The following is a 23,927-nucleotide window of genomic DNA, read 5'->3' on the forward strand; positions in this document are numbered from 1 at the left end:
TATACTGTTGATGGGAATGCAAGCTGGTGCAGCCACTCTGGAAAACAGTATGGAGGTTCCTCAAAAAGTTAAAGAGAGAACCACCCTATCACCCAGCAATTGCACTACTGGATATTTACCCCAAAGATACAGATGCAGTGAAACGCCAGGACACCTGCACCCCAGTGTTTATAGCAGCAATGTCCACAATAGCCAAACTTCAGAAGGAATCTCGGTGTCCATTGAAAGATGAATGGACAAAGAAGATGTGGTCTATACATACAATGGAATATTACTCAGCCATTAGAAACAATGAATACCCACCATTTTCTTTGACGTGGATGGAACTGGAGGGTATTATGCTGAGTGAAGTAAGTCAATCGGAGAAGGACAATCATTATATGGTTTCACTCATATGGGGAATATAAGAGATAGTGAAAGGGATTATAGGGGAAAGGAAAGAAAATGAGTGGGAAAAATTAGGGTGACAAAAAACATGAGAGACTCCTAACTCTGGGAAATGAACAGAGGGTAGTGGAAGGGGAGGCAGGTGGGGGCATGGAGTGACTGAGTGATGGGCACTGAGGGGGGCACTTGAAGGTGTTATACTATATGTTGGCAAATCGAACTCCAATATATATGTGTGTGTGTGTGTGTGTGTGTGTGTGTGTGTATACGTGTGTGTGTGTATAAAAACACCCAAGAAACAAATAAAAATCTTTAAAAAATAAAAAATAACTTCTACCTTTCAATTTTTTCAATTTAATACTTATAGAAATCCTACTAGTCAAATCATAGATTGATCTTCTGATTTTCCAATATTTTCTATACAATTTTATTTTATTAAAAAGATTTTATTTATTTGAGCAAAAGAAAGCACATGAGTGGGGGAGGAGCAGAGAGACAGATACAAGCAGACTCTGTGCTTAGCACAGAGCCTGATGTGGGGCTCAATCCCACAACCTTGAGATTATGACCTGAGCTGAAATCAAGAGTTAGACACTTAATCAACTGAGCTACCAAGGCTCCCCTACACTATTTTCTAACTGTCTTTTTATTATACTTTTTGGAAGATTTTCTCCATTTTTAAGGTCTTAACTTTAAAGAGCTCTTTCTTGTCCTGGGACTATTCTCCTTTTATAGCACACTATTCTTGTTTCATTGATTCATCATCTCTTGTTAGGAATATTAGTTATGATTGTTAGTTTGGTTTTAAACCTTTTTCTTTTGTTGCCAGTATTGTCTCTATTTCTTTTAAACCCCTTTTATTCTGTTTTTGTTTTTATCTCAGTCTCTCATGTTAATGATGCTTGGTTGTCTACTCATGTGTATGAGCATGGCACTAGAATGCCAAAGGGAAGCTCAGCATCCAGGGTGGGGCTTATTAACTGGTGCCACTCAGTATAGGTTAATAAGGCAGAGTCGGATTTTGTCTCAATGGGGGACCCTAAATATAAGCATTCATTTGTTTTATTCTTTGGAGCTTATGGTAGATTGCTTTAGTGGACCTGTATTCATACTTTTTCCCCTGGAACTTTGTACTTTCTTCCCATAAGGGGATATCATGTGCCTTGAGTTTGGCAGTGCAATATGCTTTGGTCAGGAGAATAAGGTGGAATGGTGACATGCAAATTTGGGCTTGGCTTTGAACGTCTTTGCCAATTTATGTTTGCTCTTTTACACTTCTGCCATTGCCAACAAGGAAGTGCTCAGGTAGCCTCCTGGTATGAGGAGAAGTATGAGAAATATGTGGAACAGACTTCCCTAACCAAGTGATCCTACCTAAACACAGCCTAGGTCAACATTCTTACTCTTGCATGCCATTGAGGCTTATGGCAGTCTGCTATGCAGCATTTGTGTAGCAATAATTAACTGATGCCCCTGAAAGGTATCCCAGAACCTCAAGCCAAAGAGTAGAATAAAACCTGGCTGCAAGCCTTCAGGAAGGTGAGTTGGCACAGAGGGCTGGAGGCCTCACTGTCCAGTCTACACACTTTCAATTAATCCCTCCATTTTGGTATGGTGCTTCACCTTTGCCTTCAGCCATGACTGAAATCTCTGCATCTAGATGCTCTCTGGTTCAAGTATGCAGAACTATTGTCCAACCGTACACATGAAGGAGGAAAATGGGGTGAAGGGGAAATACAACAAATCATTATTTAAATTTTTATTCCTCATTTTAGATTCTTAGTAGTTTGTGTCTCAATTGTTATTATTACAGTCTTGTGGTATATTTTAATGTGACTAATTGTACTACCTTATAGTCTCTTTTTTCAAAGTTGCCTTGACTAATTGTGGACACTTATTCAATGTGATTTTTTTTTGTATTGGTTTGTCAAGTTCTTAAAGACAAAATTTTTATAGGAATTGAGTTTAACTTATAGACAAACCTGTAGATAATTGATGACTTTACAATGGTAAGTCATTCTATCAATAACTATATGGTATATTTCTCCTTCTATCCAGTTTTCCTTTATATCCTTTGAGCTGTGGACAAAAGTGCCATGTGTAACTTCAAGGATATGCCCTAAAAGAGAAGGAATATGCTTTGCTCCTCCTCTTTCCATCTTGCTGGATGGATTGTGGATGGGAATATTGAAATTGAAGTAGCTGGGGTGCCTGGATGTCTCAGGTGGTTAGGTTCTTGGTCTCAGCTCAGGTCTTGATCTCAGGGTCATGAGTTCAAGTCTCACATTGGGCTCCACCAACATGGAGCCTAGTTAAAAAAACAAAACAACAAGAAAAAGAAATTGAAGAAGCCATTTACAATCATGAAGTGACCTTGGGCTTAGAAACCATATATAGCAGAGCAACAAGTTAGAAGGGCTAGGATTCCTTCCCTGAGAAGTTCCATCCTGGGCATAGACACCTATTTCTGAACTTCTTTGGGAAAGAGAAATTAACCTCCAATTTATTTGAACCTCTGTTACTTCGGTTGTGCTGACATTCACAGTGACCACATAGTTATGCTCTACCCCAGTGGTTCTCAAAATGGGGTTCCTTAGAACAGGAACAGTAGCCACAGCATCACCTGGAAACTTATTAGAAATACCCATTCTTGGGACCCTCTACTGAATCAGAAGTGCTGGATGGGGCCCAGCAGTCTGCTTTAATGAGCCCTCCACATGATTGTGATGTATGCTAAAGTTTGAAAAGCTTTGTTCTATTTCTTTCCTAGGTCCAACACATCCAGTTAGATGTCCATGGGATGACTGCCTACTTTCTTCACGAGGCAGAACTCAGAAGTTATCCTGGAAGTGAAGGCTACAACACATAGATAGACTTTGTATAAGTTGAGTAGAAGGCAAGAGAAGGACGACTATTTTATTTATTCCAATTGAATAATATTTAATAAAATTCAATATTCCAATTGAATTTTATTTATTCCAATTGAATATTCAATTTTGTAGCAATTGCTATAATTGTTTCATGAATGGCTGATGGTTGCCCATGGCTTCCTCCTGCTGACTTGTTGAACTAGGCCAATTAAAAGACTTCATATTTGGCTCATAGGTGACCAATCCATGATTAGATTCATTTCAGGCCATTCTGATTCTAGATAATTAGAAGATTTACCTATTAATCTACGGCAATTTCCCCTTTCACCACACTACACAGCATTACAAGAATATTCTGGTCCTCTGGGCACATTAAGTGAGAGATAATTCCACACTTACTGTCAAGAATTCCCTAGGCATACCTTATGCCAAGTTTCTAATTCAAAAACTAATTTTTGAAAACTACTTTCTAAAAACCAGCTCACATCAAATTCAATTTCTTTTAAGTGTTTATTAATCTATTGAGATCTTCTATTCTTTTGCTATCTGTCTCAGCAAACTGATTTAAGTGAAAATGAGGGTTTATTGGCTCACAAAATAAATTCCCATAATATAGGCAATGGTAGCCTCAGGCATGGCTGGATCCAGAGAGAGGCCCAAAGGAATCCTCAAGATTTAGTCTCTCTCCTGGCACCTGTTAGATACACTTTCCTCTGTGTCAGCTCCATTCTTAGCTATTTCCATGTGGTGCCCACAGCAGCTCTGGTTTCATAGTCTTTATAACTGGCCATCCTAGTTATCCAAAACAGTACCAGAATGAAGACTCATTGCCCTGGCTTGTGTCATGTGCTCATCCCTGAACCATGTGCATAAAGTATTCTGATATTCCTCTAAGTGTTTGCACATCCTAGGCTGAGCCTGGATTAGGTCAATGCCCTGATCATCCAGCAGCAACCATTGTGCCTCCCTTTCATCTTTGTGAGGCTCTCAGGAATAAGGAGTAAGCAGGGCTTAGAAGAGCAGAACTGTATCTGAGGATTGGCAGGTGAAATATTTATGATCTCTACCAGAAATGTACAGATCCAGAAAATCCAGTGAATTGAAAAAACACAAAGAGACATGACATTATGAAATATAGAGAGAGGAAGGATAAGACTGAGGGGGAAAGATACTGAGGAACATAAACAGATAATTATAGCAAAAGACAAAATTATGGAGGATAGGCAGACAGACACAGAGAGATGAAAACCAATAAAGCAGGATCTGTAGATTAAATGGAAAGACAAGAATAGATTCTCCTTCTACCACCCAGTACACACACACACACGTGCGTGCGCACGCACACACAGAAACATTACCAGAGAGAAATAATAATTCAAAGAGCCCAAGAATAGGGATGCCTAGGTGGCTCAATTGGTAAGTGTCTGCCTTCAGCTCAGGTCATGATCTCAAACCCCGCATTGGGCTCCTGGCTCAGGGCGAAGTCTGCTTCTCCCTCTCCCTCTGCTCCTCTCCTTGCATGTGTTCTATCACATAAATAAAGTCTTTAAAAAAAAAGAGCCCAAGAATAACACATCTATTGGGTATGTATGATCTAGGATGGTTGCCTGAGAGATTCATTCAGGGATGGTGGGACAGGTGTTTCTAGAAAGTAGGATGTGAACCATGGTGAAGCCTGGTAGGATCATGTACTCATTCATTATACATCTGCTGGAACCACAAAAAGACAGCCACAACCTAATGAAAAGTTCAAAAACTAGAACAGACTCCCCCAGTGGTGTGCAAATGACCAAAAAGCATTGAAGATGCCCAACATTGTTTATCATGAAGGAAATGCAAATCATACTGCAGTGAAGTACCACTTCCCACACACTGAGTTGACTAGAATTTGAAAAAAAGAAAATAACAAGTGTCATCAAGATTGTAGAAAAATTGGATCCCTGTACATTGTTGGTGAGAATGTAAAATGGTGTAGATGCTAAATATTCATAGTGGCATCATTCACAGTAGCCAAAAGGCAATCCAAATGTCTATCAAAAAATGAATGGATAAACAAGAGCTGGTTTAGCCATACAATGACCAATCAGCTATAATAAGTAATGAAAAATACAGGACACCTGGGTGGCTCAGTCCGTTAAGTGTCCAACTCTTGATTTTGGCTCAGGCCATGATCTCAGGGTCACGAGACTGAGCCCCATGTTGGGCTTCACATTCATCGGGGAGTCTGCTTGAGATTCTCTCCCTCTGCTATGCCCCATGCCCCCACAATTCTCCCTCTAAAATAATAAGTCTTTAAGAAGTAATGAACTGCTGATGCAAGCTACAGTGTGGATGAACCTCAAAAACATATTAAAACCAGATACAAAAGATTTTATTTCATTTATATGAAAAGTCCACAATAGGTAAATATTTTGGAGATGGGCTGAAGATTGGTGGTAGACATTGACTGGAGGATGGGGTACTGGCAAGTGATGGCTGATGGGCACAGGGTTTTCATTTAGGACTATGAAAATGTTTTAGAACTCAATACAGATGATAGTGGTTGTTTGTGACAGCACTAAATGCCACTGAACTGTTAGTCTTACATTTATGGTTAATATTGTGGTTTATCTAAAAATGGTTATATGAATTTTACTTAAATTAGATCCATGTTTTATGCTATTCTATGTGATGGTCTGTCAGATGTGGTCACAAAAAGAATTGAAGCACAAGAAAACAAAATTTATTATACTCCAAGGTCTGAAAAAAGGGGAGGTCACTACATGTCACCCAGGGTCACAGGGGCAGCATCAGGTTTGTTCAGGAGGCAGAAGACAGGACTAAGAAAACAGTTTTTCCCTGACCATTGTTGGAGTGGGAAAGGGAAGGCAGGGTAGGGTAAACAGTTTGGGATTGGATGGTTTGAGTATTTCTGTGACCTCTAAGCTGTTGTGGAGCCCTCAGATGCCTAGTACCTGACTTGGATGATTAAAGCAGAAGACTATGGCTTTCTGGGGTACAGGACAAACAGAGGTATGGCCTTGCATTGGTTAGTCTACAGATGAAAGGCATGCTCTGGGATGAGTCCTTGCTATCTCTAAGAACTGGCTGGCCCCAGGAAGGGCCTCTCCCAATGCAGAAAGGGATATTTTTAAAGATGACATAATAGCATAATACACAGACCCTAAAATATATATACAATAACATATTGGAAAGGGAGAGAGAGGGAGAAGCAGAGAGAACCTACCAACGTAGGTTCTGGGAACAGCATTGAACCCAGAGTCCTTGCTCTCCTGGAGCTCACCCTCTAATGGGGGCAACAGAAAATAGAACATGAGGTAAGAGAAGCTTGAGAAGCTTGATGGAGACTTTGAAGACAGGAAAGCAGAGTCAGGTACCGGAACATACAGTAGGAGGTGGGGAAGCCATTTCCATGAGGTGGTCAAAGAAGGTCTCCCCGAGGAGAGAGCATGGAGCAGAGACACACGTGAGTGGAGGGGGAGCTCCATCTGGAAAGGCTACCTAAGGGGAGGAGACAGTGAGTACAAAGTGCTGAGATGGGAATGTGTGGGGGAGATTTGAAGAGCAGGCTGTCCAGGAGGGACATGGAGAGGGTGACATGGCCAGGGCCAGACCATGCAGGATTAGGAGTCCACAGGAGGGCTTTTGGAATTGTTCTATATTTAGTGAGAAGACCCTGAAGAATTAAGAGCATCAGGTGACACAACCTCCATGTTGCAGAACTACGGGGGCCCCATTTCCAGAGACCACACTGTGAAAGAGTCTCCCTGGAGTTGGCGGAGTTGGCCGCCCTGCAACCCCAACTCTCCTGCCCGTGGCAGTCATTGCTAATCATTTGCAGGCTCTGCTCATCCAGCCCGGGGTGCTCAGAATCCTTCTCCAGAAGGGACCCCACACAACCCCTGCCACTTCCTCAGAGCTGACTGTTCCATGCCCAGTATCTGCCATCATTTTCCCTGCCCCTTTGCTGACACGAGTACCTCCTGAAGCTCGACCGACAGAGATCAGGTGACACAGAGTTGGGAGCAGACCTGATCAGTTCTTTATTGGGAAGGGGATGCAGTCTGTAATCCGACATATCTGTGACCCCAAAAAAATCTCAAGTTCAAGTCCCAGATGGGTTGCCGTGAGGTCATAGCTGCCATGGAAAAAGCCACGGGTGTGGCAATTATGCCAGCGCCAATACACCTGGATGATGCGGACCGCGTGGAGCAACCGGCAGTATTGCTGGCGAGTGAGCCACATGCGGACCAAGGACTGCAGCTTGACCACTGCCCATTCTTGCTGTGCATAAAACTCTAGGGCTGCTCGTTTTCTCTTCTCCAGCAGCTTTGCCAGCATCACCTTCCACCAGTGCTGAATCATACATGCTCTGAGTGCTGCGTGCAGTAATGTCCTGCGCACCAGAGTGCCCCGCCACCAGGCCTGGATCTTTATGGCTTTCTGCTCTCGGTCAGGGAGCTTCTTTTTCTTTGGGGAGAGAGGTTACAAAGATAAAGAAGCGATTCTCACGGAATGTTCCGCACCCACCTCAGCTCCAGGGCAGGCCAAGAAGAGCTTCCTCAGAAGGTCAGGAGCACTGGGCGGGGAGCCAGTAGACCAGATAGGTGTCCTACCCCTGCCCCTCTCTGCTTAATGGACCTGGTCGCGTCACATTGTCCCCTGCATCTCAGGGTCCTCATCTATAAAATGGAGCATTCTGGCACTAGCTATCACACCATTACATGGACCTGGGTGGCCTGTCTGGAACAAGCTCACCGTGTACCATGTTCCACCTGGGCCTGGCCACCTACCTGGGCTTGCATATTCCTTCCCTTCCACCCCTCCCGGAGGCTGGAGAAGTGGCATCCTTTGTTTGCCTTTCCTGCTTGACTCCCGCTCAACCCCACAACCTGCTGTGTCCTTCCGTCAAGTCACAGTATTAGAAGTTTCCCTGCTCCACGCAGTATGGAGTCCTCATTTACTTCTCATTTTCACTTCTTTTGATTCTCACATCTTAAACTTCAGTTAGCATGCATATGCACACATGCACTCACACACACACACACACACACACACACACACACACACACACTTCTATACTCAGTTTTCCCTGTCCATGGCAATGCCTTCCCCAAACACAGCCTCACCGCTCCACTCCCTAGCTTAGCATGGTCTGATTCCCACTTGCCAGGGGTTCCCCTCCCTACAACCAAGTCTCTGTGCCTCAGTCACCCACCTTTCTCTGACCAAGAAGGAACTAGGAGGAGAGGAGAACCAAGGATGAGTTGGATCCCTATTCATTCCAGCCAGTCTGGATAGGGCAACCATTCATCTTGTTTGGCCTGGGACATTCTTGGTTTATGCTTATTGTTCCTGAGGAATCATTTATAGCACTAATTTTGCTCACAAATGGAACCTGGTTCAGATGCCAGATTCCAGGATCATGCCATGCTATGGGGCCCAGAGTCAGAGATGTTGTGAATAAGAGTCCCCCTCAACCTGAGGGCCTCCATTAACCTACCCTAGGCGGAGGGGGTGGAGTTGGAGTTGGAGGTGTGGATGGAGGCTCTGTTTTCTTTTTCTTTCTCTTCTCTTTCTCTTTCAGCAATGTGGTTTCATCAATCTCTTCTATTACGATTTCACAAAACTGGCCATCTTTCTGTAATCAGAGTTTAGAGGGGAAAGGAATCAGTAGGCGTTCTTTATACAGCTGTGTGCCAAGTCCACCACATACTCCACTTCCTGCCTGGCCCTGAATCCCTAGATGTAGAACCCATATCCTGAGTTAACTTTGTAAATCCACCTTCCCCTGCCTGCAACTGTGGGTGGCTCTCTTACACAACACCGAATGCCCATGAGTTGGATATAGGTGGTTCAAATCCCCTCAGGTCTGTAATTCCCCAAATTCCCCATGGTTAGGAGCTCAATGGTTCCATTGCTCCCAGGTCTGTACTCTCCCAGCCGTGGGCTGGCAGGAAGAGAGGAGGAGGAGACAGGGCTATGATGTCATAAGGGCACCTGTGACTCAGGCACCAGGATGCTTCCAGACAGTTGAGTTCTTTTTGGTGAAATGCAGAAGTCCTTGTCCACTCTTTTCCTCACAATTTGGCTTAAAAGGTAGTATGCTGAAAATACTGCCCATGGACACAAAAGTGTATAGAAACAGTCCTTTCAGGTTGGTTGATAAAAACATAAATTTGAGTCAATTTAAACATTTATTAATAGAAATTCAATTAGATGCATTTCTTTTCAAATAATGGAAACAAATACTGATTAGAAAGAATGAGTTTGCAACAAAATCTTAAATAAGGTCTTCACTAAAGATTTATGAATGCCTAGGAAGCACAGGAAGAGATCCCCAACATCATCAGTCATGAGGGAAAGGAAAATCAGAACCACAATACGATACCCCTGGACACCTTAGAGAATGTCTGACATAAAAAATACTGACAACACCAAATATTGGCAAAGACATACAACAGCTGGATCTCTTCTAACACTGCTGGTCAGAAAGTAAGAAACAAACACTTTGGAAAGTGGTTTGGCAGTTCCTAATGAAGTTCAGCATATATTCACCCTATAACTCAGCAGTTCTATGCCTAGATATTTACATAAGAGAAATGAAAACACATGACGGCAAAAAAGTTGTGCATGTTGGGACGCCTGGGTGACTCAGCGGTTGAGCATCTGCCTTCAGCTTAGAGCGTGATCCCAGGTCCTGGGATAAAGTCCCGCATCAGGCTCCCTGCATGGAGCCTAGTGCTTCTCCCTCTGCCTGTGTCTCTGCCTCTCTCTCTCTGTGTCTCTCATGAATAAATAAATAAAATCTTTTTTTTTAAAGTTGTGCATGCATGTTCATAGCAACTTCATTCAAAGAGATCCACATTGGAAATAAATCAAATGTTTACCAACAGGTGATTAGGCAAAGAAATTGTGGTATATTCATTGAATGAGCTAATACACAGTAATAAAAATGGACAAATGACTGACACCCACAATAACATAGGTGAACCTCAAAAACATGCTAAATGAAAGCAACCACACATCAAAAAGCATTATAGGATGATTCCACTTATATAAAGTTAGAAAATAGGCAAAACAAAACTATAGGTAAAATAGTTCATAAACGGGATAAGGTCTGAGAGGTACTGCCAACTAACAGCACAAAGGGAAATTTGCTATATCTTATTTTGAGTGGTGGTTACCAGGGAATACAGAATTACAAAAACTCATTAAATGTCATTAATAAGCACTTGAGGAAGCCACAAAGAAGGGATATATGGAGACAAGGAGGCTATTTAAGGTTGGAGGGTGTTAGTGGGAAGTTAACAGGGTGAGTGGGTGGGGGAGACAGGAGTTGGCTGGAAGATGGGGGACAAGGTGGTTGGGACACATGAAACAGAGAAGGCATGGAAGCATCTGGAGACATTGGTGTTGGACAATCCCCAAATGCCAGGCCTGCATCTGGATTTCTTTCTTTAGATCATAGCCCAGAATTTTTTTTTACTATATTGTTACTTTTTATTTTATTCAAGCAGAAATTAAAAAAATATTTTGATCAGCTTTTCCAGTTAATATCAGCAAAAGGATTAATCCTAATTACTTAGCACCCTATTATCCCAAATGGAAGTCTCTCCCAGATTATATGTGGTTTTTTTTAAAAGCTGAAGTCCAGTTGACACACACGGTTACACTCTTTTCAGGTGTACAACATAGTGATTTGACAAGCTTAACCCCTGCTACATTTTTATGCAACACTTTGTTTTCAACTTTTCATCACATTTTGTTAAAAAAAAAATACAGGCGTCTTCCCCCAGCATTCTTATATTTATTCAAACTCAAAAATCAAAATGTGATTCTTGTACCACTATGGTAAACAAAGCACATACAATCATGGGCAGACCACAGGTAACGGCAAAGAGCAAACTCCCAGGAAACCCTCTAGAACAACAGTCACCCGTAAAGAATTCTGAAGGCCAAGAGCTTCTAACGAAGGAACGTGTTAAGGCCACACTTCCTTTCCCAGACCAGAGGCAGAGCTCGGTGCAGACAGCCCCGGAACCCGGCTCTAGGCCACTCTCAGCTCAGTCCGTGGTGCAATCTCTGGATTGCAGCGCCTTGTGGTTTCACACCATCCTCCCACCAGACAGTGCTGGGAAGCTTGGTTTCTGTGTGTGCGCTCCGGGAAAGGTGCCGGCACCACAGGCTCCCGAGGCAGCGCATCAGCGCAGGAGGGGAAAGCCACAGGACCGTGGGTGGGAGAGAGACAGAACCAGCTCGCAGAGAATATACTTGGGGTAACATGATTTTTCTCTTTTTTTAAAACAGTATTAAATTCAGACGCACACGGGAACACAGAAACAGTAATCCATTATGTTTTATTATTAATACATCTTGGGTTCTTACTCTGCCCTTTTACCAAGGGTATTGATGTTTTGGAAAAAAATCTAAACAACTGACCTATCAATCAACATAATTCTGCAGAATCTTTCCGAAATCACCCAGAGAAGAATCTGAAATGGTGTTCACTGGTCCCAGTGTACGGAGTCTCTGTGCCTTCCCAGAATTCTAGAAATATCCAGTGCAGCCATATCCTGAGGGGATCAATGCAAAATGTTCAGCAGGTTTCCCCACATATCTCAGACAGCTTTCACCATTTATGTGAAATAATCCCCTTCACCTTACAGAAGAGATCCGCTTCAGATTCGGTATCTAGAGATGGAAAGTCCAGGGTGTGGGGCAAAGGCACCGGACAGTCAGTGAGCCCCAGGGAAAGCAGCCTCTGGAGAGAGAAGCTCCGAGGCAGGGCTGCTGGGCTGGGCTTTAGCAGCCCCATTACCCATCTCTGGAGGGCCAGGGTCAATGCTATCCTGGTCCCACCGGGCTAGGAGTAGATGCATGAAAAAAAATCTCGTGGTGATCTTTCCTCTTTAGAATAGCATCTGGGTCATCACCACCGCTGAGGACCTCCCCATCCCCTCCTTGGTCAGCTCAAAGCACCTGTGGGTGACCTGCTGCTACCTGGCCTCCTCGCTCATCATCAGCAACCTGTGGAGGTATATGCCCCTGGCCTGATCCTCCTGGAAGAATCTTTTCACATCTTTGTATGTTTTTGTGTATTTGTGCTTAACAAGGAGCTCACACCACTGATGGTGAACGGCTGCATCCTACTGGGGGAGGTGGTCTGTCGTCTTGAGGCTTTGCAGAGTTCAGGAGTGCAGAGTCTTTTGCTGCAGGAGATGCTCCAGAAGCAAGACAAGCTGCTCTGGGGGGAACTTTTCAAACATATCCTCAGTCTCCCTTTGTTTCTGTTTTCAGGGTCTCCGGTCACTCCTATTCATTTCTCGACTTCAGTGCTCATTTGCCATGTGAGCCTACACTCTGCAATGGCTCACACCCCAACCCCTGCCCCCATCAAGGTGAGGGGGGAGCAGGCCCAGATGGCAGGAGAGTAGGGGGTTCATGGGGCCCCCAACACCTAAGGTGCAGTGCAGGAGGCCGGTGGCAGGGGTGACAAGATATAAGTGTCTTTTGATCCAGCAAGAAAGTCTGTTTTTTATTTTTTTTTTATTTTTATTTTTTTAAATTTTTATTTATTTATGATAGTCACACACAGAGAGAGAGAGAGAGAGGCAGAGACACAGGCAGAGGGAGAAGCAGGCTCCATGCACCGGGCGCCCGACGTGGGACTCGATCCCGGGTCTCCAGGATCGCGCCCTGGGCCAAAGGCAGGCGCCAAACCGCTGCGCCACCCAGGGATCCCCAGAAAGTCTGTTTTTTAATAGATGAATACTGCAAATTCACATTTATCATGATTTCTAATATGCCTGGATTTACTGTGATATTGTTTTATAGCTTATAGCTTCCATGCCTGGTTTTCCCAGGAAGTGGCCAGCAGAAGGGATGAATGCTTCGTCTCTCAGCTCCTGGGGAGGGAGGCAGCAGGCACAGCTGCTGCTCCTCAGCTCCTGCCCTGGCCTTCCCAGCTGCCTCTGGCTATAGCTAGACTCTGTTGTTCTACCCTGAATGAAAGAGATGCCTGGGCAGGGGATGCTGAAGAATAAAGCCCAAGTCCTATTCTCCCTGGGGACAGGCATTAGAGCAGGTTCCCAGTCCCTATTCGCATCTCAGTGAGTCTGAACCCTAGAGTCTATTTTAGAGAGGAGATGTGCCATATCTGTCATCAGGAGCAGGGCCCTCAGGGGGCCTGGACCCAGGCCCACTCTTCTTTTTTTTTAATTTTTTAATTAATTAATTAATTAATTAATTAATTATTTTCGGGTCCCCTCTTCTATGTAACAGATTTCTCTAAGTGGCCATCAGGTTGACTGAGCCTGAGGATCAGCTAGGGTTTCCTACGTCATGGCATTCTCCATTCAAGCCCTAGCTGGCTTTGCAGGCCACACAGATTATAACAGGAATTCTACCAGGAGGGACCTGGTAACATTGTCTGGGGTCCTGAATCTAGCTGCAGCTACAGGTACATTTGCCCCTTGAAAAACGGGCCTCCAAAAGATAACCATGTCAATTCCCTGGAACCTGGGAACATTATTACCTCATACAATAAAAGATAGGATTAAATGAAGGGTCTTGCAAGGAGTAGCTTATCCCGGATTATCTGGGTAAAACCTAAATGCAATCACACACAGGCCTTATCAGAGAGAGGCTGAGGAAGTTTTGAAAGAGACACAGAAGGAAAAGCAATGTAAAGCTGCAGGCAGATATCACAGCAGAAGCTGGAAGAGGCGAGGAAGGAATTCTCTAGAGCTTCTTGGGGGCGTATGCCTCTCCTGATACCTTGATTTCAGACCCCAGCCTACAGAATTGCAAGAGAACAAATTTCTATTGTTTTAAGCTCCCACGTTTGTGGTGATGTGTGCTAGCAGCCAAATAAACTAACACACCCCCTAACTTTTAAGTAGAGCAGTAAAGTCTCTTTTTTGCTTAAATCAAGTCAGTTTTCTGGCATCTGCAACCGAAAGAGTCCTAATTCAGACAGGAGGTGAGAAGAGAGAGAGGCAAAAGAATAGAGTGTTATGGGAGCAGAATGGAGGAGAGAAGAGGGAAAGCTGAAGAAAGGGGCTGATGAGCTCTGCCAACGCGGTGGCAGGGACACTGTCGCAGGAGGGAAAAGACAGGTGACAGCAGTGTGGCAATGCGGATTTTATCCAGGTCACCATGGTGGAAATACTCATTGATGGGACTGTTATGAGGATCAATTACAACATAGGAAACATCCATGCTATATCTCCAACTGTGTGTGTATATGTGTGTGTGAGAGAGACAGACAGTGATCAGAGAGATGAAGCTAATCTGAGATAAAACCCCAGAAGTGCCAACCTAAGCCTGCCTAAAAACCTAAATGAGGTAGCACCAGCTTTGTAAGAGAAGAGGCGGCAAACAGTGATAAGACAAATTCCAATAACTTATAGAGCAAAACTAGGACTTGTTTGTTTTATGCAAAGACAAAAAGTCCTGGCAACATAATAAGAGGACTCAAGCTAATATGAAGTTGGGGGCAGGGGCTAGAAAAAGAATTTGCCCAAGGAAGGAGAAGGAAAAAAGACGGGAAGTGGTCCCTTCTCAAATCCATGAATTTGCCAAATGTGCAGGGATCCTTTATTGGTACATGCAAGGGCAGATTCAGCCTGGGGGATGCCCAGCCATGAAGGGGGGATGTCCAGCTACTGGCAGCACGTGCAGCCATAGGGAGATGTTTACACATTGGGAGAACATCTCGCTACGGTGGGGATGTCTAGCCCTGGGTGGGAACATTCAGCCATAACGAGGATGTCCAGTCTTGGGTGGGGTGTCCAGGAACAGAAAAGAGGTCCTGCCATGGGGCTGATGCTCAGCTGTGATTAGAGATGTCCAACCATGAATAAAGACGCGTCTCAGAAGCTCAGCTGAGCCAGAGAGAGTTGAGAGCTGACAGGTATCAGAGTAGATGTCCTGGCTGTGACCTTGAGGTCCTCAGGGGAAGAAGACAGGAGAGTACTTGAGGCCATTTGAGCCTAAGCCAGGTGCCCTGGCTGGTCCTTGAGGCTTCATGGGTTTTCTGGCCTGTGTGACTTCTGCTCCCCCAGAAGGCTAATAGCTGGTTACCTGGCAGATGGGCCAGACACAGGGGATTCCGCCACAGTGAGGGAGTTTATTGTCACACCAATTCCACTTTCCTCACCAAAGATGACTGCTAAATTTTTATATTTTTATTTCTCTAATCCTCTCCTTTCGAAAATAATGCCTTTATAACACATACATAGGATATGTACCTAGATAGGGACCATATCGTGCAATTGAATTTGTTTTACTTACATCTTCCAGGTCAGTCCACAGAGAACAAACTCATTCTTTGTGGTTTTGTTAAGCGCTTCTTAATGGGATTTGATGAGTTTTCACAATTCTGTATTCCCTGGTAGCCACCAACTCAAAATAAGATACGGCAAGTTTTTCTGTCTCTGTGCTGTTTGCAGGCAATACCACTTCCACCCCCACCCAGATGTAAACTCTGTTCTGAATTATTTTACCTATAGTTCATTTGGCCTGTTTTCTACCTTTCTATAAATGGAATCATCCTGTATGATTTCATGTCTGGCTTCTTTCGTTTAGCATAACATTTTTGAGATTTGCTTATGCTATTGTGGGTGTCAGTAATTTACTCATTTTTACATTGAATTTTCTATGTCCTATGCATTTGACTCCCTTAGGTACCTCATGTATGTGGAATCATACAGTATTTTTCTTTCTGCGACTGGCTTTTTTTTTAGATTAATTTATTTATTCATGAGAGATACACTGAGAGAGAGGTAGAGACACAGGCAGAGGGAGAAGCAAGCTCCCCTCAAGGAGCCCAATGCGGGACTCGATCCTGGATCCTGGGATCATGCCCTGAGTCGAAGGCAGACGCTTAACCGCTGAGCCACCCAGGCATCCTTGTGACTGGCTTAATTCACTCAGCATAATTTTCTCAAGCCTTATCCATGCTGTAGCGTGCGCCAGAATTTCTTTCCTTTCAAAGGCTGAATAATGTTCCATTGCGTGTATATATACCACATTCTGTTTATTCATACATCCAGCAATGGCTGCTTGGGGAGCTTCCACATTTTAGCTCTTGTGAACAATGCTGCTATGAACATGGGTGTACAAACATTGAGACCTGTTTTCATTTCTTATGGTTATACATCCAGAAGTGGGATTGCTGGATCATATGGTAGTTCCATTTTTCATTTTTGAGGGTCCACCACACTGTTTTCCTCAGTGGCTGCACCATTCTACATTCCCACCAACAATGTATGAGGGTTCCAATTTCTCCACCTTCTCACCAACATTTGTTATTTGCTATTTTAAAAAATAGTATCCATCCTAAAGAGTTATGGTGTGTCTCATTGTAGTTCTGATTTGCTCTTCCCCCATGATCAGTGATGTTGAGCATCTTTACATGGACTTATTGGCCATCTGTATGTCTTCTTTGGAGAAATGCTTGTTCAGATCCTTCACTCTTATTGATTTGATTGATTGATTGATTGATTTGACAGAGAATGAGAGAAAGCATAAAACAGGCAGAGCTTCAGGTAGAGGGAGAGGAAGAAGCAGACCCTTTGCTGAGCAGAAAGCCCGACAAGGGGCTCTATCCCAGGAACCTGAGATCATGACCTGAGCCAAAGGCAGATATTTAAATGACTGAGCCATCCAGGTGCCCCTCTTCACTCATTTTTAAACTGGATTGTTTCTTGTTGAATTTTAGGAGTTCTCTACATATTCTAGATATTAATCTCTTACCAGATACATGCTTTAAATATTTTCTCCCATTCTGTGGGGTGCCTTTTTACTCTGACAATAGTGTCTTTTGATGCACAAAATTGTAGTCCAATTAGTTACTTTTTCTTTTGTTTCCTGTGCCTTTGGTGCCATATCCAAGAAACCACTATCAAGTCCAATGTGCAGCTTTTGACCTATGTTTTCTTCTGAAAGAAAGGTCTTGCACTGAGGTGTTTGATCCACTTTGAATTAAGTTTTTTATATGGTATTAGATAAGGGTCCAATTTCCTTCTTTTGCATGTAGAGATCTAGTCTTTCCAGCACGATTTTTTGAAAGCACTGCCCTTTCCCTATTGAGTGGTCTTGGCATCCTTGTCAAAAATCAGTTGTCCAGGGGGATCCCTGGGTGGCGCAGCGGTTTAGCGCCTGCCTTTGGCCCAGGGCACGATCCTGGAGACCCGGGATCTAATCCCATATCGGGCTCCCGGTGCATGGAGCCTGCTTCTCCCTCTGCCTGTGTCTCTGTCTCTCTCTGTGACTATCATAAATAAATAAATAAATAAAAATTAAAGAAAAAAAATCACTTGTCCATATATGTGAGGACCGTATATGTGGGGTCTCTGTTCTATTCCATTGGTCTGTCTTTATGCCAGTACCAAGGTGCTCTAATTACTGTAACATTGTAGTAACTTAAAAAAAATTGTAGTAACTTTTGAAATCAGAAATCAAGGATGTGTGAGTCCTTCAGCTTTGTTCTTTTTCAAGACTGTCCTGGCTATTCAGAGTTCTTTGAGATTCCATATGTATTTTATTTTATATTTTTATTTATTTTTTCAAACAAAAAGTCTCCCATATTTATCGCCAAACCAACCTACCAGTGCAGAAGCATAGTAAGAGAAAAATCATGTCCCCAATAAAACACATCTATTGTTCAGGTAGTAGTGATGTTTACACGGGACCTTCATTCAGCATGAATATATGTGTGCCATCTCATAGATATATATGTGTGCTCCCTTATAGACCTAGCTTGGTTCTTCTCCAGTGCTTCCTCTTGGAGTTGTACCTGACTTTACTATCCAAATGTTTGTCCAACTTTTCATTCAAATCCACTGGGGAAATGGGATGATTCTGCTTTTGTTTCTTGGCCAAGAATTGCCTGATCCTGAAAGTCTTGTGAGAAGACATGATGAGGAACAGTCAACTGCACCATGATGGTGGAGAAAAGGAGAGAAGATTCTATATGGATTTTAGAATGGATCTTTTCTATTTTTTCTGTGAAAAAAATTTTAGGAAGTTTTTAAAAATATTTTTAAAAATTATTTTGAGAGAGAAAGAAAGAGAGCATGAACAAGGGGGATTGGCAGGCAGTAGGAGAAGGAGAAGCAGATTTCCGGCTGAGCAGGGGGCCTGATGCAGGGCTCAATCCCAGGACCCTGGGATCATAACCTGAGCCAAAGGCAAACGCTTAACCTACTGAGCTGCTGAGGCCTCCTTGTTTTTGGAATTTTGATAGATATTGCATTGAATCTGTAGATTACCTTGGATGGTACTGACAACTTTACATTATTAAGTATTTTAGTCCATGAATGTGGCATGTGTTTCCATCTATTTTTGTCTTCTATAATTATTTTTCACAATGTCTTATAGTTTTCATTGAACAGTTGTCTTTCATTTTCTTGGTTATATTTGTTCCTGTTTTATTCTTTTTTATGCTGTTGCAAATGAATTTTTTAAATAATTTCCTTTTCAGAATATTCATTATTAGTGTATAGGAATACAATAAATTTTTATCATTGGCTTTGCATCCTGCGGCTTTGCATACTGCTACTTTGCTGAAATCTGTTGATTAGTTACAACAGTTATTTAGTGGCATCTTTAAGGTTTTCTGTATATAAGATCCTATCATCTGTGAACAGAGATAATTTTGTTTGCCTTTACAATAAATTTCCTTTATTTCTCTTTCTTTTCTTTTTCTTAAATTTCTCTTTCTTGCCTAATTTCTCTAGCCAACACTATGTTGAAATAGAAGTGGTGAAAACGACATCCCATCTTGTTCCTGACCTTAGAGGAAAAACTTTTAGTCTTTTACTGATGTTCTCTGTGGGTTTTTCACATATGGCTTTTATTATGATGACTTAGTTTCTTTCAATTCTTAGTTTATTGAATGTTTTTGCAATGAAAAGGTATTGAATTTTGTTAAATGCTTTCTCTGCATCAATTGAAATGATCATGTGGGTATTTTCTTCATTCTGTTAATGTTGTGTGTTACATTGATGAGTTCTGTGTACTGAACCATCCTTGCATTTCAGGAATAAATCCTACTTGGTCGTGTGTACAATCCTTTAAATATACTGCTGAATTCAGTTTGCTAGTATTTTTTTTAGGGCTTTTGCATCAATGTTCATAATGGATATTGGTCTGAAGTTTTCTTTTCTTTCTAGTCACTCCTGCACATGCTTTTCATGGTCTGATCCTTTGTCTTTGGGTACTTGATGATGTCCTTCTGTGGTACTTGACAATGTCCCTCTCAGCTAAATCTCGGTGCCACTCAGCAAATATCTCTCCAGCTCTCCTCAGTACTTTATGGACAAACACAGTGTTCCTTTTTATTTTTTAGATACTGTACATGAAGAACACAAAATAACCAAGTGGGTATTGTGGCAAAGTTTATAAAATGCTTGGTCCTTATTACACCTGAGATGGTGCAGGAAACTAGGTACCTGTAGGTTTGTTTTGGTATCTCAGGGCTGATGCCTCCATTTTCTTCTATAGGAAGCTAGACACTTCAAGATTTGCTGTGCCAGCCAGCGTCAGGACAAATTCCACCAGGACTTCCTTCCTGGAAGACCAGCTTCTCCTGGATTTTACCTACCCATCTCTATGGCTGCCATGACACTGGGTCTTGGCTGTGGTGACATGGTCACGAGGAGATTTTACTTTGTTTCCCTTCATGGCTTCCCTTGGGACAAGTACAAGGAAGAAGATATTCTAGAGAATCAAGTAAGGCAATGGTACAAGGGGCACCTGGGTGGCTCAGTTGGTTAAGTGGCTGCCTTTGGCTTGGGTCACGATCTTGTGGTCCTGGGAGGGAGCCCCACATCACACTGGGCTCCCTGATCAGCGAGGACTCCTCTTCTCCTTCTCCCTCTGCCATTTCCCCTGCTTGTGTACTTTCTCTCTCTTAAATAAATAAATAAATAAATAAATAAATAAATAAATAAATAAAATCTTTTAAAAAACAAAAGAAATGGTCATAAAATGGAGCATCTTGAAGATGTGAAGGGAATTCAAGGTAGCTCTGGGGCTCTCAGAACATTGATGGCATTCACTGTGGGCTATACTCTCCAGTTTGGTAACTTTTTATGTTCTAATTTTTCTTGCTACTACCATTTATTCATGATCTTTATTTTCTTTGTTTTCTCTGCCTTGTAACATTGATTACTGCAGAATTTGGCCTTGGCCATAACCACTCATTACCATCACACTTTCCAACTCTCTCTACTTTTTCCGATTCAAACTTCAGGACAGAAGAATGTTTTCTTTTTTATTTTTAAAGATTTAAAAAGTTTTAAGTAATCTCTACACCCAATGTGGAGCTCGAACTCACAACCCCAAGATCAGGAGTCACATATTTCACCAGCTGAGCTAGCTAGGGGGCCCCCAAATTTTTTTTAAAGATTTTATTTACTTATTTGAGAGAGAGAGAGAGAGAGAGAGAGAATGAGCAGGGAGAGGGACAGAGGAAGAGGGAGAAGCAGACTCTGCCCTAGGAGGGAGCCCAGTGTGGGACTCGACCCCAGGACCTTGAGATCATGATCTTGAGTTGAAGGCAGTCACTTAACTGACTGAACCACCCAGTGCCCTGATCCCAGGAATGTTTTCCATTCTTTGTGTGCTTGGAAACAAAGATCCACATATATCCATTAGATATTTCAAATATTTTATTGTCTTTTTTTTGGTTTTCTTAATTCCATGAATCTCTGAGATAGGTATAAGTGTAGAATTTGCTACTTGTCTCTGTAATTCTATCATTTATTTACTTCTATGTTTTGAAGTTATGTTGTTGAATACATACAAATTCCCAGTTATTATGGCTTCTTGTAATAACGTTCCTTTCATTGGTTTAAAACAGAAGCTGCAAAGTTTTTCTGTAAAGAGCCAGATAGTAAATATTTTGTGTTCTGCCAGCTATCCAATCTCTGTAGCAACTATTCAACTCTGCCATTGTAGCTCCAAAGCAGCCACACACAATATGTAAACAAATGAGAGCTACTGTGTTCTAATAAAACATTTTTTATAAAAATAAGCAGTGGGTTGGATTGGCCAGGGGGCCACTGTTTGCTGATCCCAAGTATAAAACACAATATTATTCCGTTTAATGTTTAAATTCCATTTTATGTCCTATTTATTCTATTCTATGTTACAATACCTTTCTTCTGTTGAGAATTTGCCTGATAAATTTTCAATCTATCCTTTTGTTTTCAAACTTCTGTGTTACTTTGTTTTAGCTGTCTCTATTATAAACATTGTGTGGATGCATTTCATGTATTTAATTCCAACTGTGAATCTGCCTTTTAATTGTTGAGCTAATGCATTATTACAATTATGGTGGTTGCTGATATATTAAAACTTCTTTCTGTACCTCAGTCTGAAAGTTCAGATCTGTCCTACTCCTGGCATCAATCTGTTAGCCATCAAACTCAAGACACAATGGACTTTAACCAAGCCCTAGGTTTACTTAACTCTGTAGAAAACACAGGCCAGGAAATCAGCTCACATGTCAATGTGGACCTCCTCAGGAGTCCAGCAGCTACCCATGCCTACAGGTGCTTGGTCTTCTCCACCTGCCACCCACAAGCAGCACCTCGGCACAGAGTGGTACTCTGTCTCTTAGCTTCCTACTGGTCTTTTATATCATTCCAGTCCTTCAGGCACCAGGTCAGCATCCTAACTTACAGCATTTCCAGTCCACAGGATTTAGAATAATGAAGACAGCTAACACATCTCTGCTGCATAGCTATCTGTCAAGCATACATGACAAAGGAAAAGGCCTTGAGGCCATGGCCTGACTTGTCCCATATTGGTAAGGATACAGAGCACCACTTTAGATCCGACAGGTTATTACTCAGGTAGATAGTGAAAGCAAGATTAGCCAAAGTGCCAGGTCCCTGTGGTTCTTGTCCCACACAACACCTGGGCAGACATGAAATCAAAGGGCCAGATGATGGCAGAGCACGTTGTTGCTAAAGAGCCCGATTTAGGCTGCAGCCGAGCAGTTTCATATTCTGCAGCTTTATTTCAGGGGCTGGGGGATGGGGCAAAGAGCCCCACTCCTCATCAGAACCCAGGGGAAGAGAGGAACTATCTCAGGACAGCCTCCCAGGGAAGATAGCAGCTCTTCACAAGCCTCCTGTTCTAGGAGGATCCTAAGGTTTCCGGCCAAGACTCAGATCCACTGTGGTTCAGACTTTGCTTTTGCAACCTATGTGGATATGTGCAAGCTGCCATGGCAAGATCATTCCTCTACTACAGCTCCATCTCCTGGCTTTCATGTATCTACTAAGATCTCTCAGGGGTCCAGGACACTCCATCAGATACCCACATTAGTTGTGCAGATTGAGGCCTGAGCTTCATTTGTCCCAAGGCAGCATTGGATGAGTGATCATAATGTGACTCCTGATCAGGTGATCAGGCCCACTGAGAGTACTGGCTGCAGCCAGGCTCCCCATCTGGAGCCAAGCCAGCTGTGTATGTCATTCATCCAGATGCAACAGAGGTGTTGACAACAGCACGCACCCGACCTCACAGAGCCAGCAGAGAGTCCAGAACAATGCCATTGTCTATCACCAATACCACTAGAAAGATTAGCAAGATTAGCAGCCTGTGAAAGGTATAAAAGAGTCCAACAAAAACAGGATGAAGCTTCAAGGAATCATATCAGTGAACAGAGAGTCAATCTTTTTGTGTTATCTCAGACGAAGGCTGTTCCTTTCTGGAATCAGCAGATGCTGGCAGATTTTGAGAGTTTTCATTTCAAGGTTCTATTGGTCAGCGAAGGTGGTGGTGGCAGCCTGGGTTATGTTGTCAGATGCTCTGCAGATAAGAGCTGAGAGTAATGGTCCCTCCACCCTTGACCCCTGGGGTCTAAAGTGTTCTCTTTTGTGTGTGTGTCGGGGAGGGGGGTGGTGGACAGAGGGAGAGGGAGAGAGGGAATCTTAAGCAGGCTCCATGGCCAGTGTGAAGCATGATGTGAGGCTCGATCTCATGACGCTGAGATCATGACCTAAGCCGAAATCAAGAGTTGGATGCTTAACTGACTGAGCCATCCAGGTATCCCTAAGGTATTCTCTTCTTAATTCAACTTGGTTTAGCAAGAATCTGGCTCTGTGGTCTTCCTTATGTACCATGTGCCAGCCTAGCATGCCTCCCATCTCCTGCTATGTGGGCCACATCATCACCACTTTAGGAGTTGTCGCTTTATAGTTGTGATCAGACTCTTTCAAGGAGATGGTCTCTGACAGGGCATTCTAAAAGTCACCTTTGGAAGCAGAGAAGTCTGTGGGAAAAGCCTGGCTCTTCCTTTGCCCTTGACTCACAAGGTCCTTCCTCATTGCTGGAAGAATCTCAACCAACCTCTCTAGGTATTTCACATCTCTGCAGCACGTCTCCTAAATCTATCTTTCTGACCTCATGCTCCTATCTCTCCCCCTTACTCTGCTTTTGCCACACCAGCATCTATGGTATCCCTCAAACATGCCAGCACATTCCTGCTTCAGGGTCTTGACACTTCTCCACCCCCCAGATGCCTGCAGAGCTTTCTCTCTGCTTCCTTCACCTCGAAGTGACTTCACCTGCTCTCGCCTGCTCTCCGATCACTCATATAAAAGTGAGACTTCCTTTCCATCCACATGCTTTGCTTCCCCTGCCTGA

At 43.0% G+C, this 23,927-nt stretch overlaps 1 protein-coding gene across 1 annotated transcript; it reads right to left on the reverse strand.

Annotated features, from left to right (window-relative positions):
- Nucleotides 1–7,292: 7,292 nt before the first annotated feature.
- On the reverse strand, nucleotides 7,293–8,062 carry LOC129522134 (IQ domain-containing protein F5-like). Its single transcript, XM_055344288.1, has 2 exons — nucleotides 8,051–8,062; nucleotides 7,293–7,727 (listed from the first exon to the last, which is right to left on the reverse strand). Exons 1-2 carry the CDS (start codon nucleotides 8,060–8,062, stop codon nucleotides 7,293–7,295), a joined length of 447 nt encoding a protein of 148 aa, XP_055200263.1.
- Between the last annotated feature and the right edge of the window lie 15,865 nt (nucleotides 8,063–23,927).

The sequence above is a fragment of the Nyctereutes procyonoides genome, unplaced genomic scaffold (assembly GCF_905146905.1).
Source record: "Nyctereutes procyonoides isolate TBG_1078 unplaced genomic scaffold, NYPRO_anot_genome, whole genome shotgun sequence".
Taxonomy (NCBI): domain Eukaryota; kingdom Metazoa; phylum Chordata; class Mammalia; order Carnivora; family Canidae; genus Nyctereutes; species Nyctereutes procyonoides.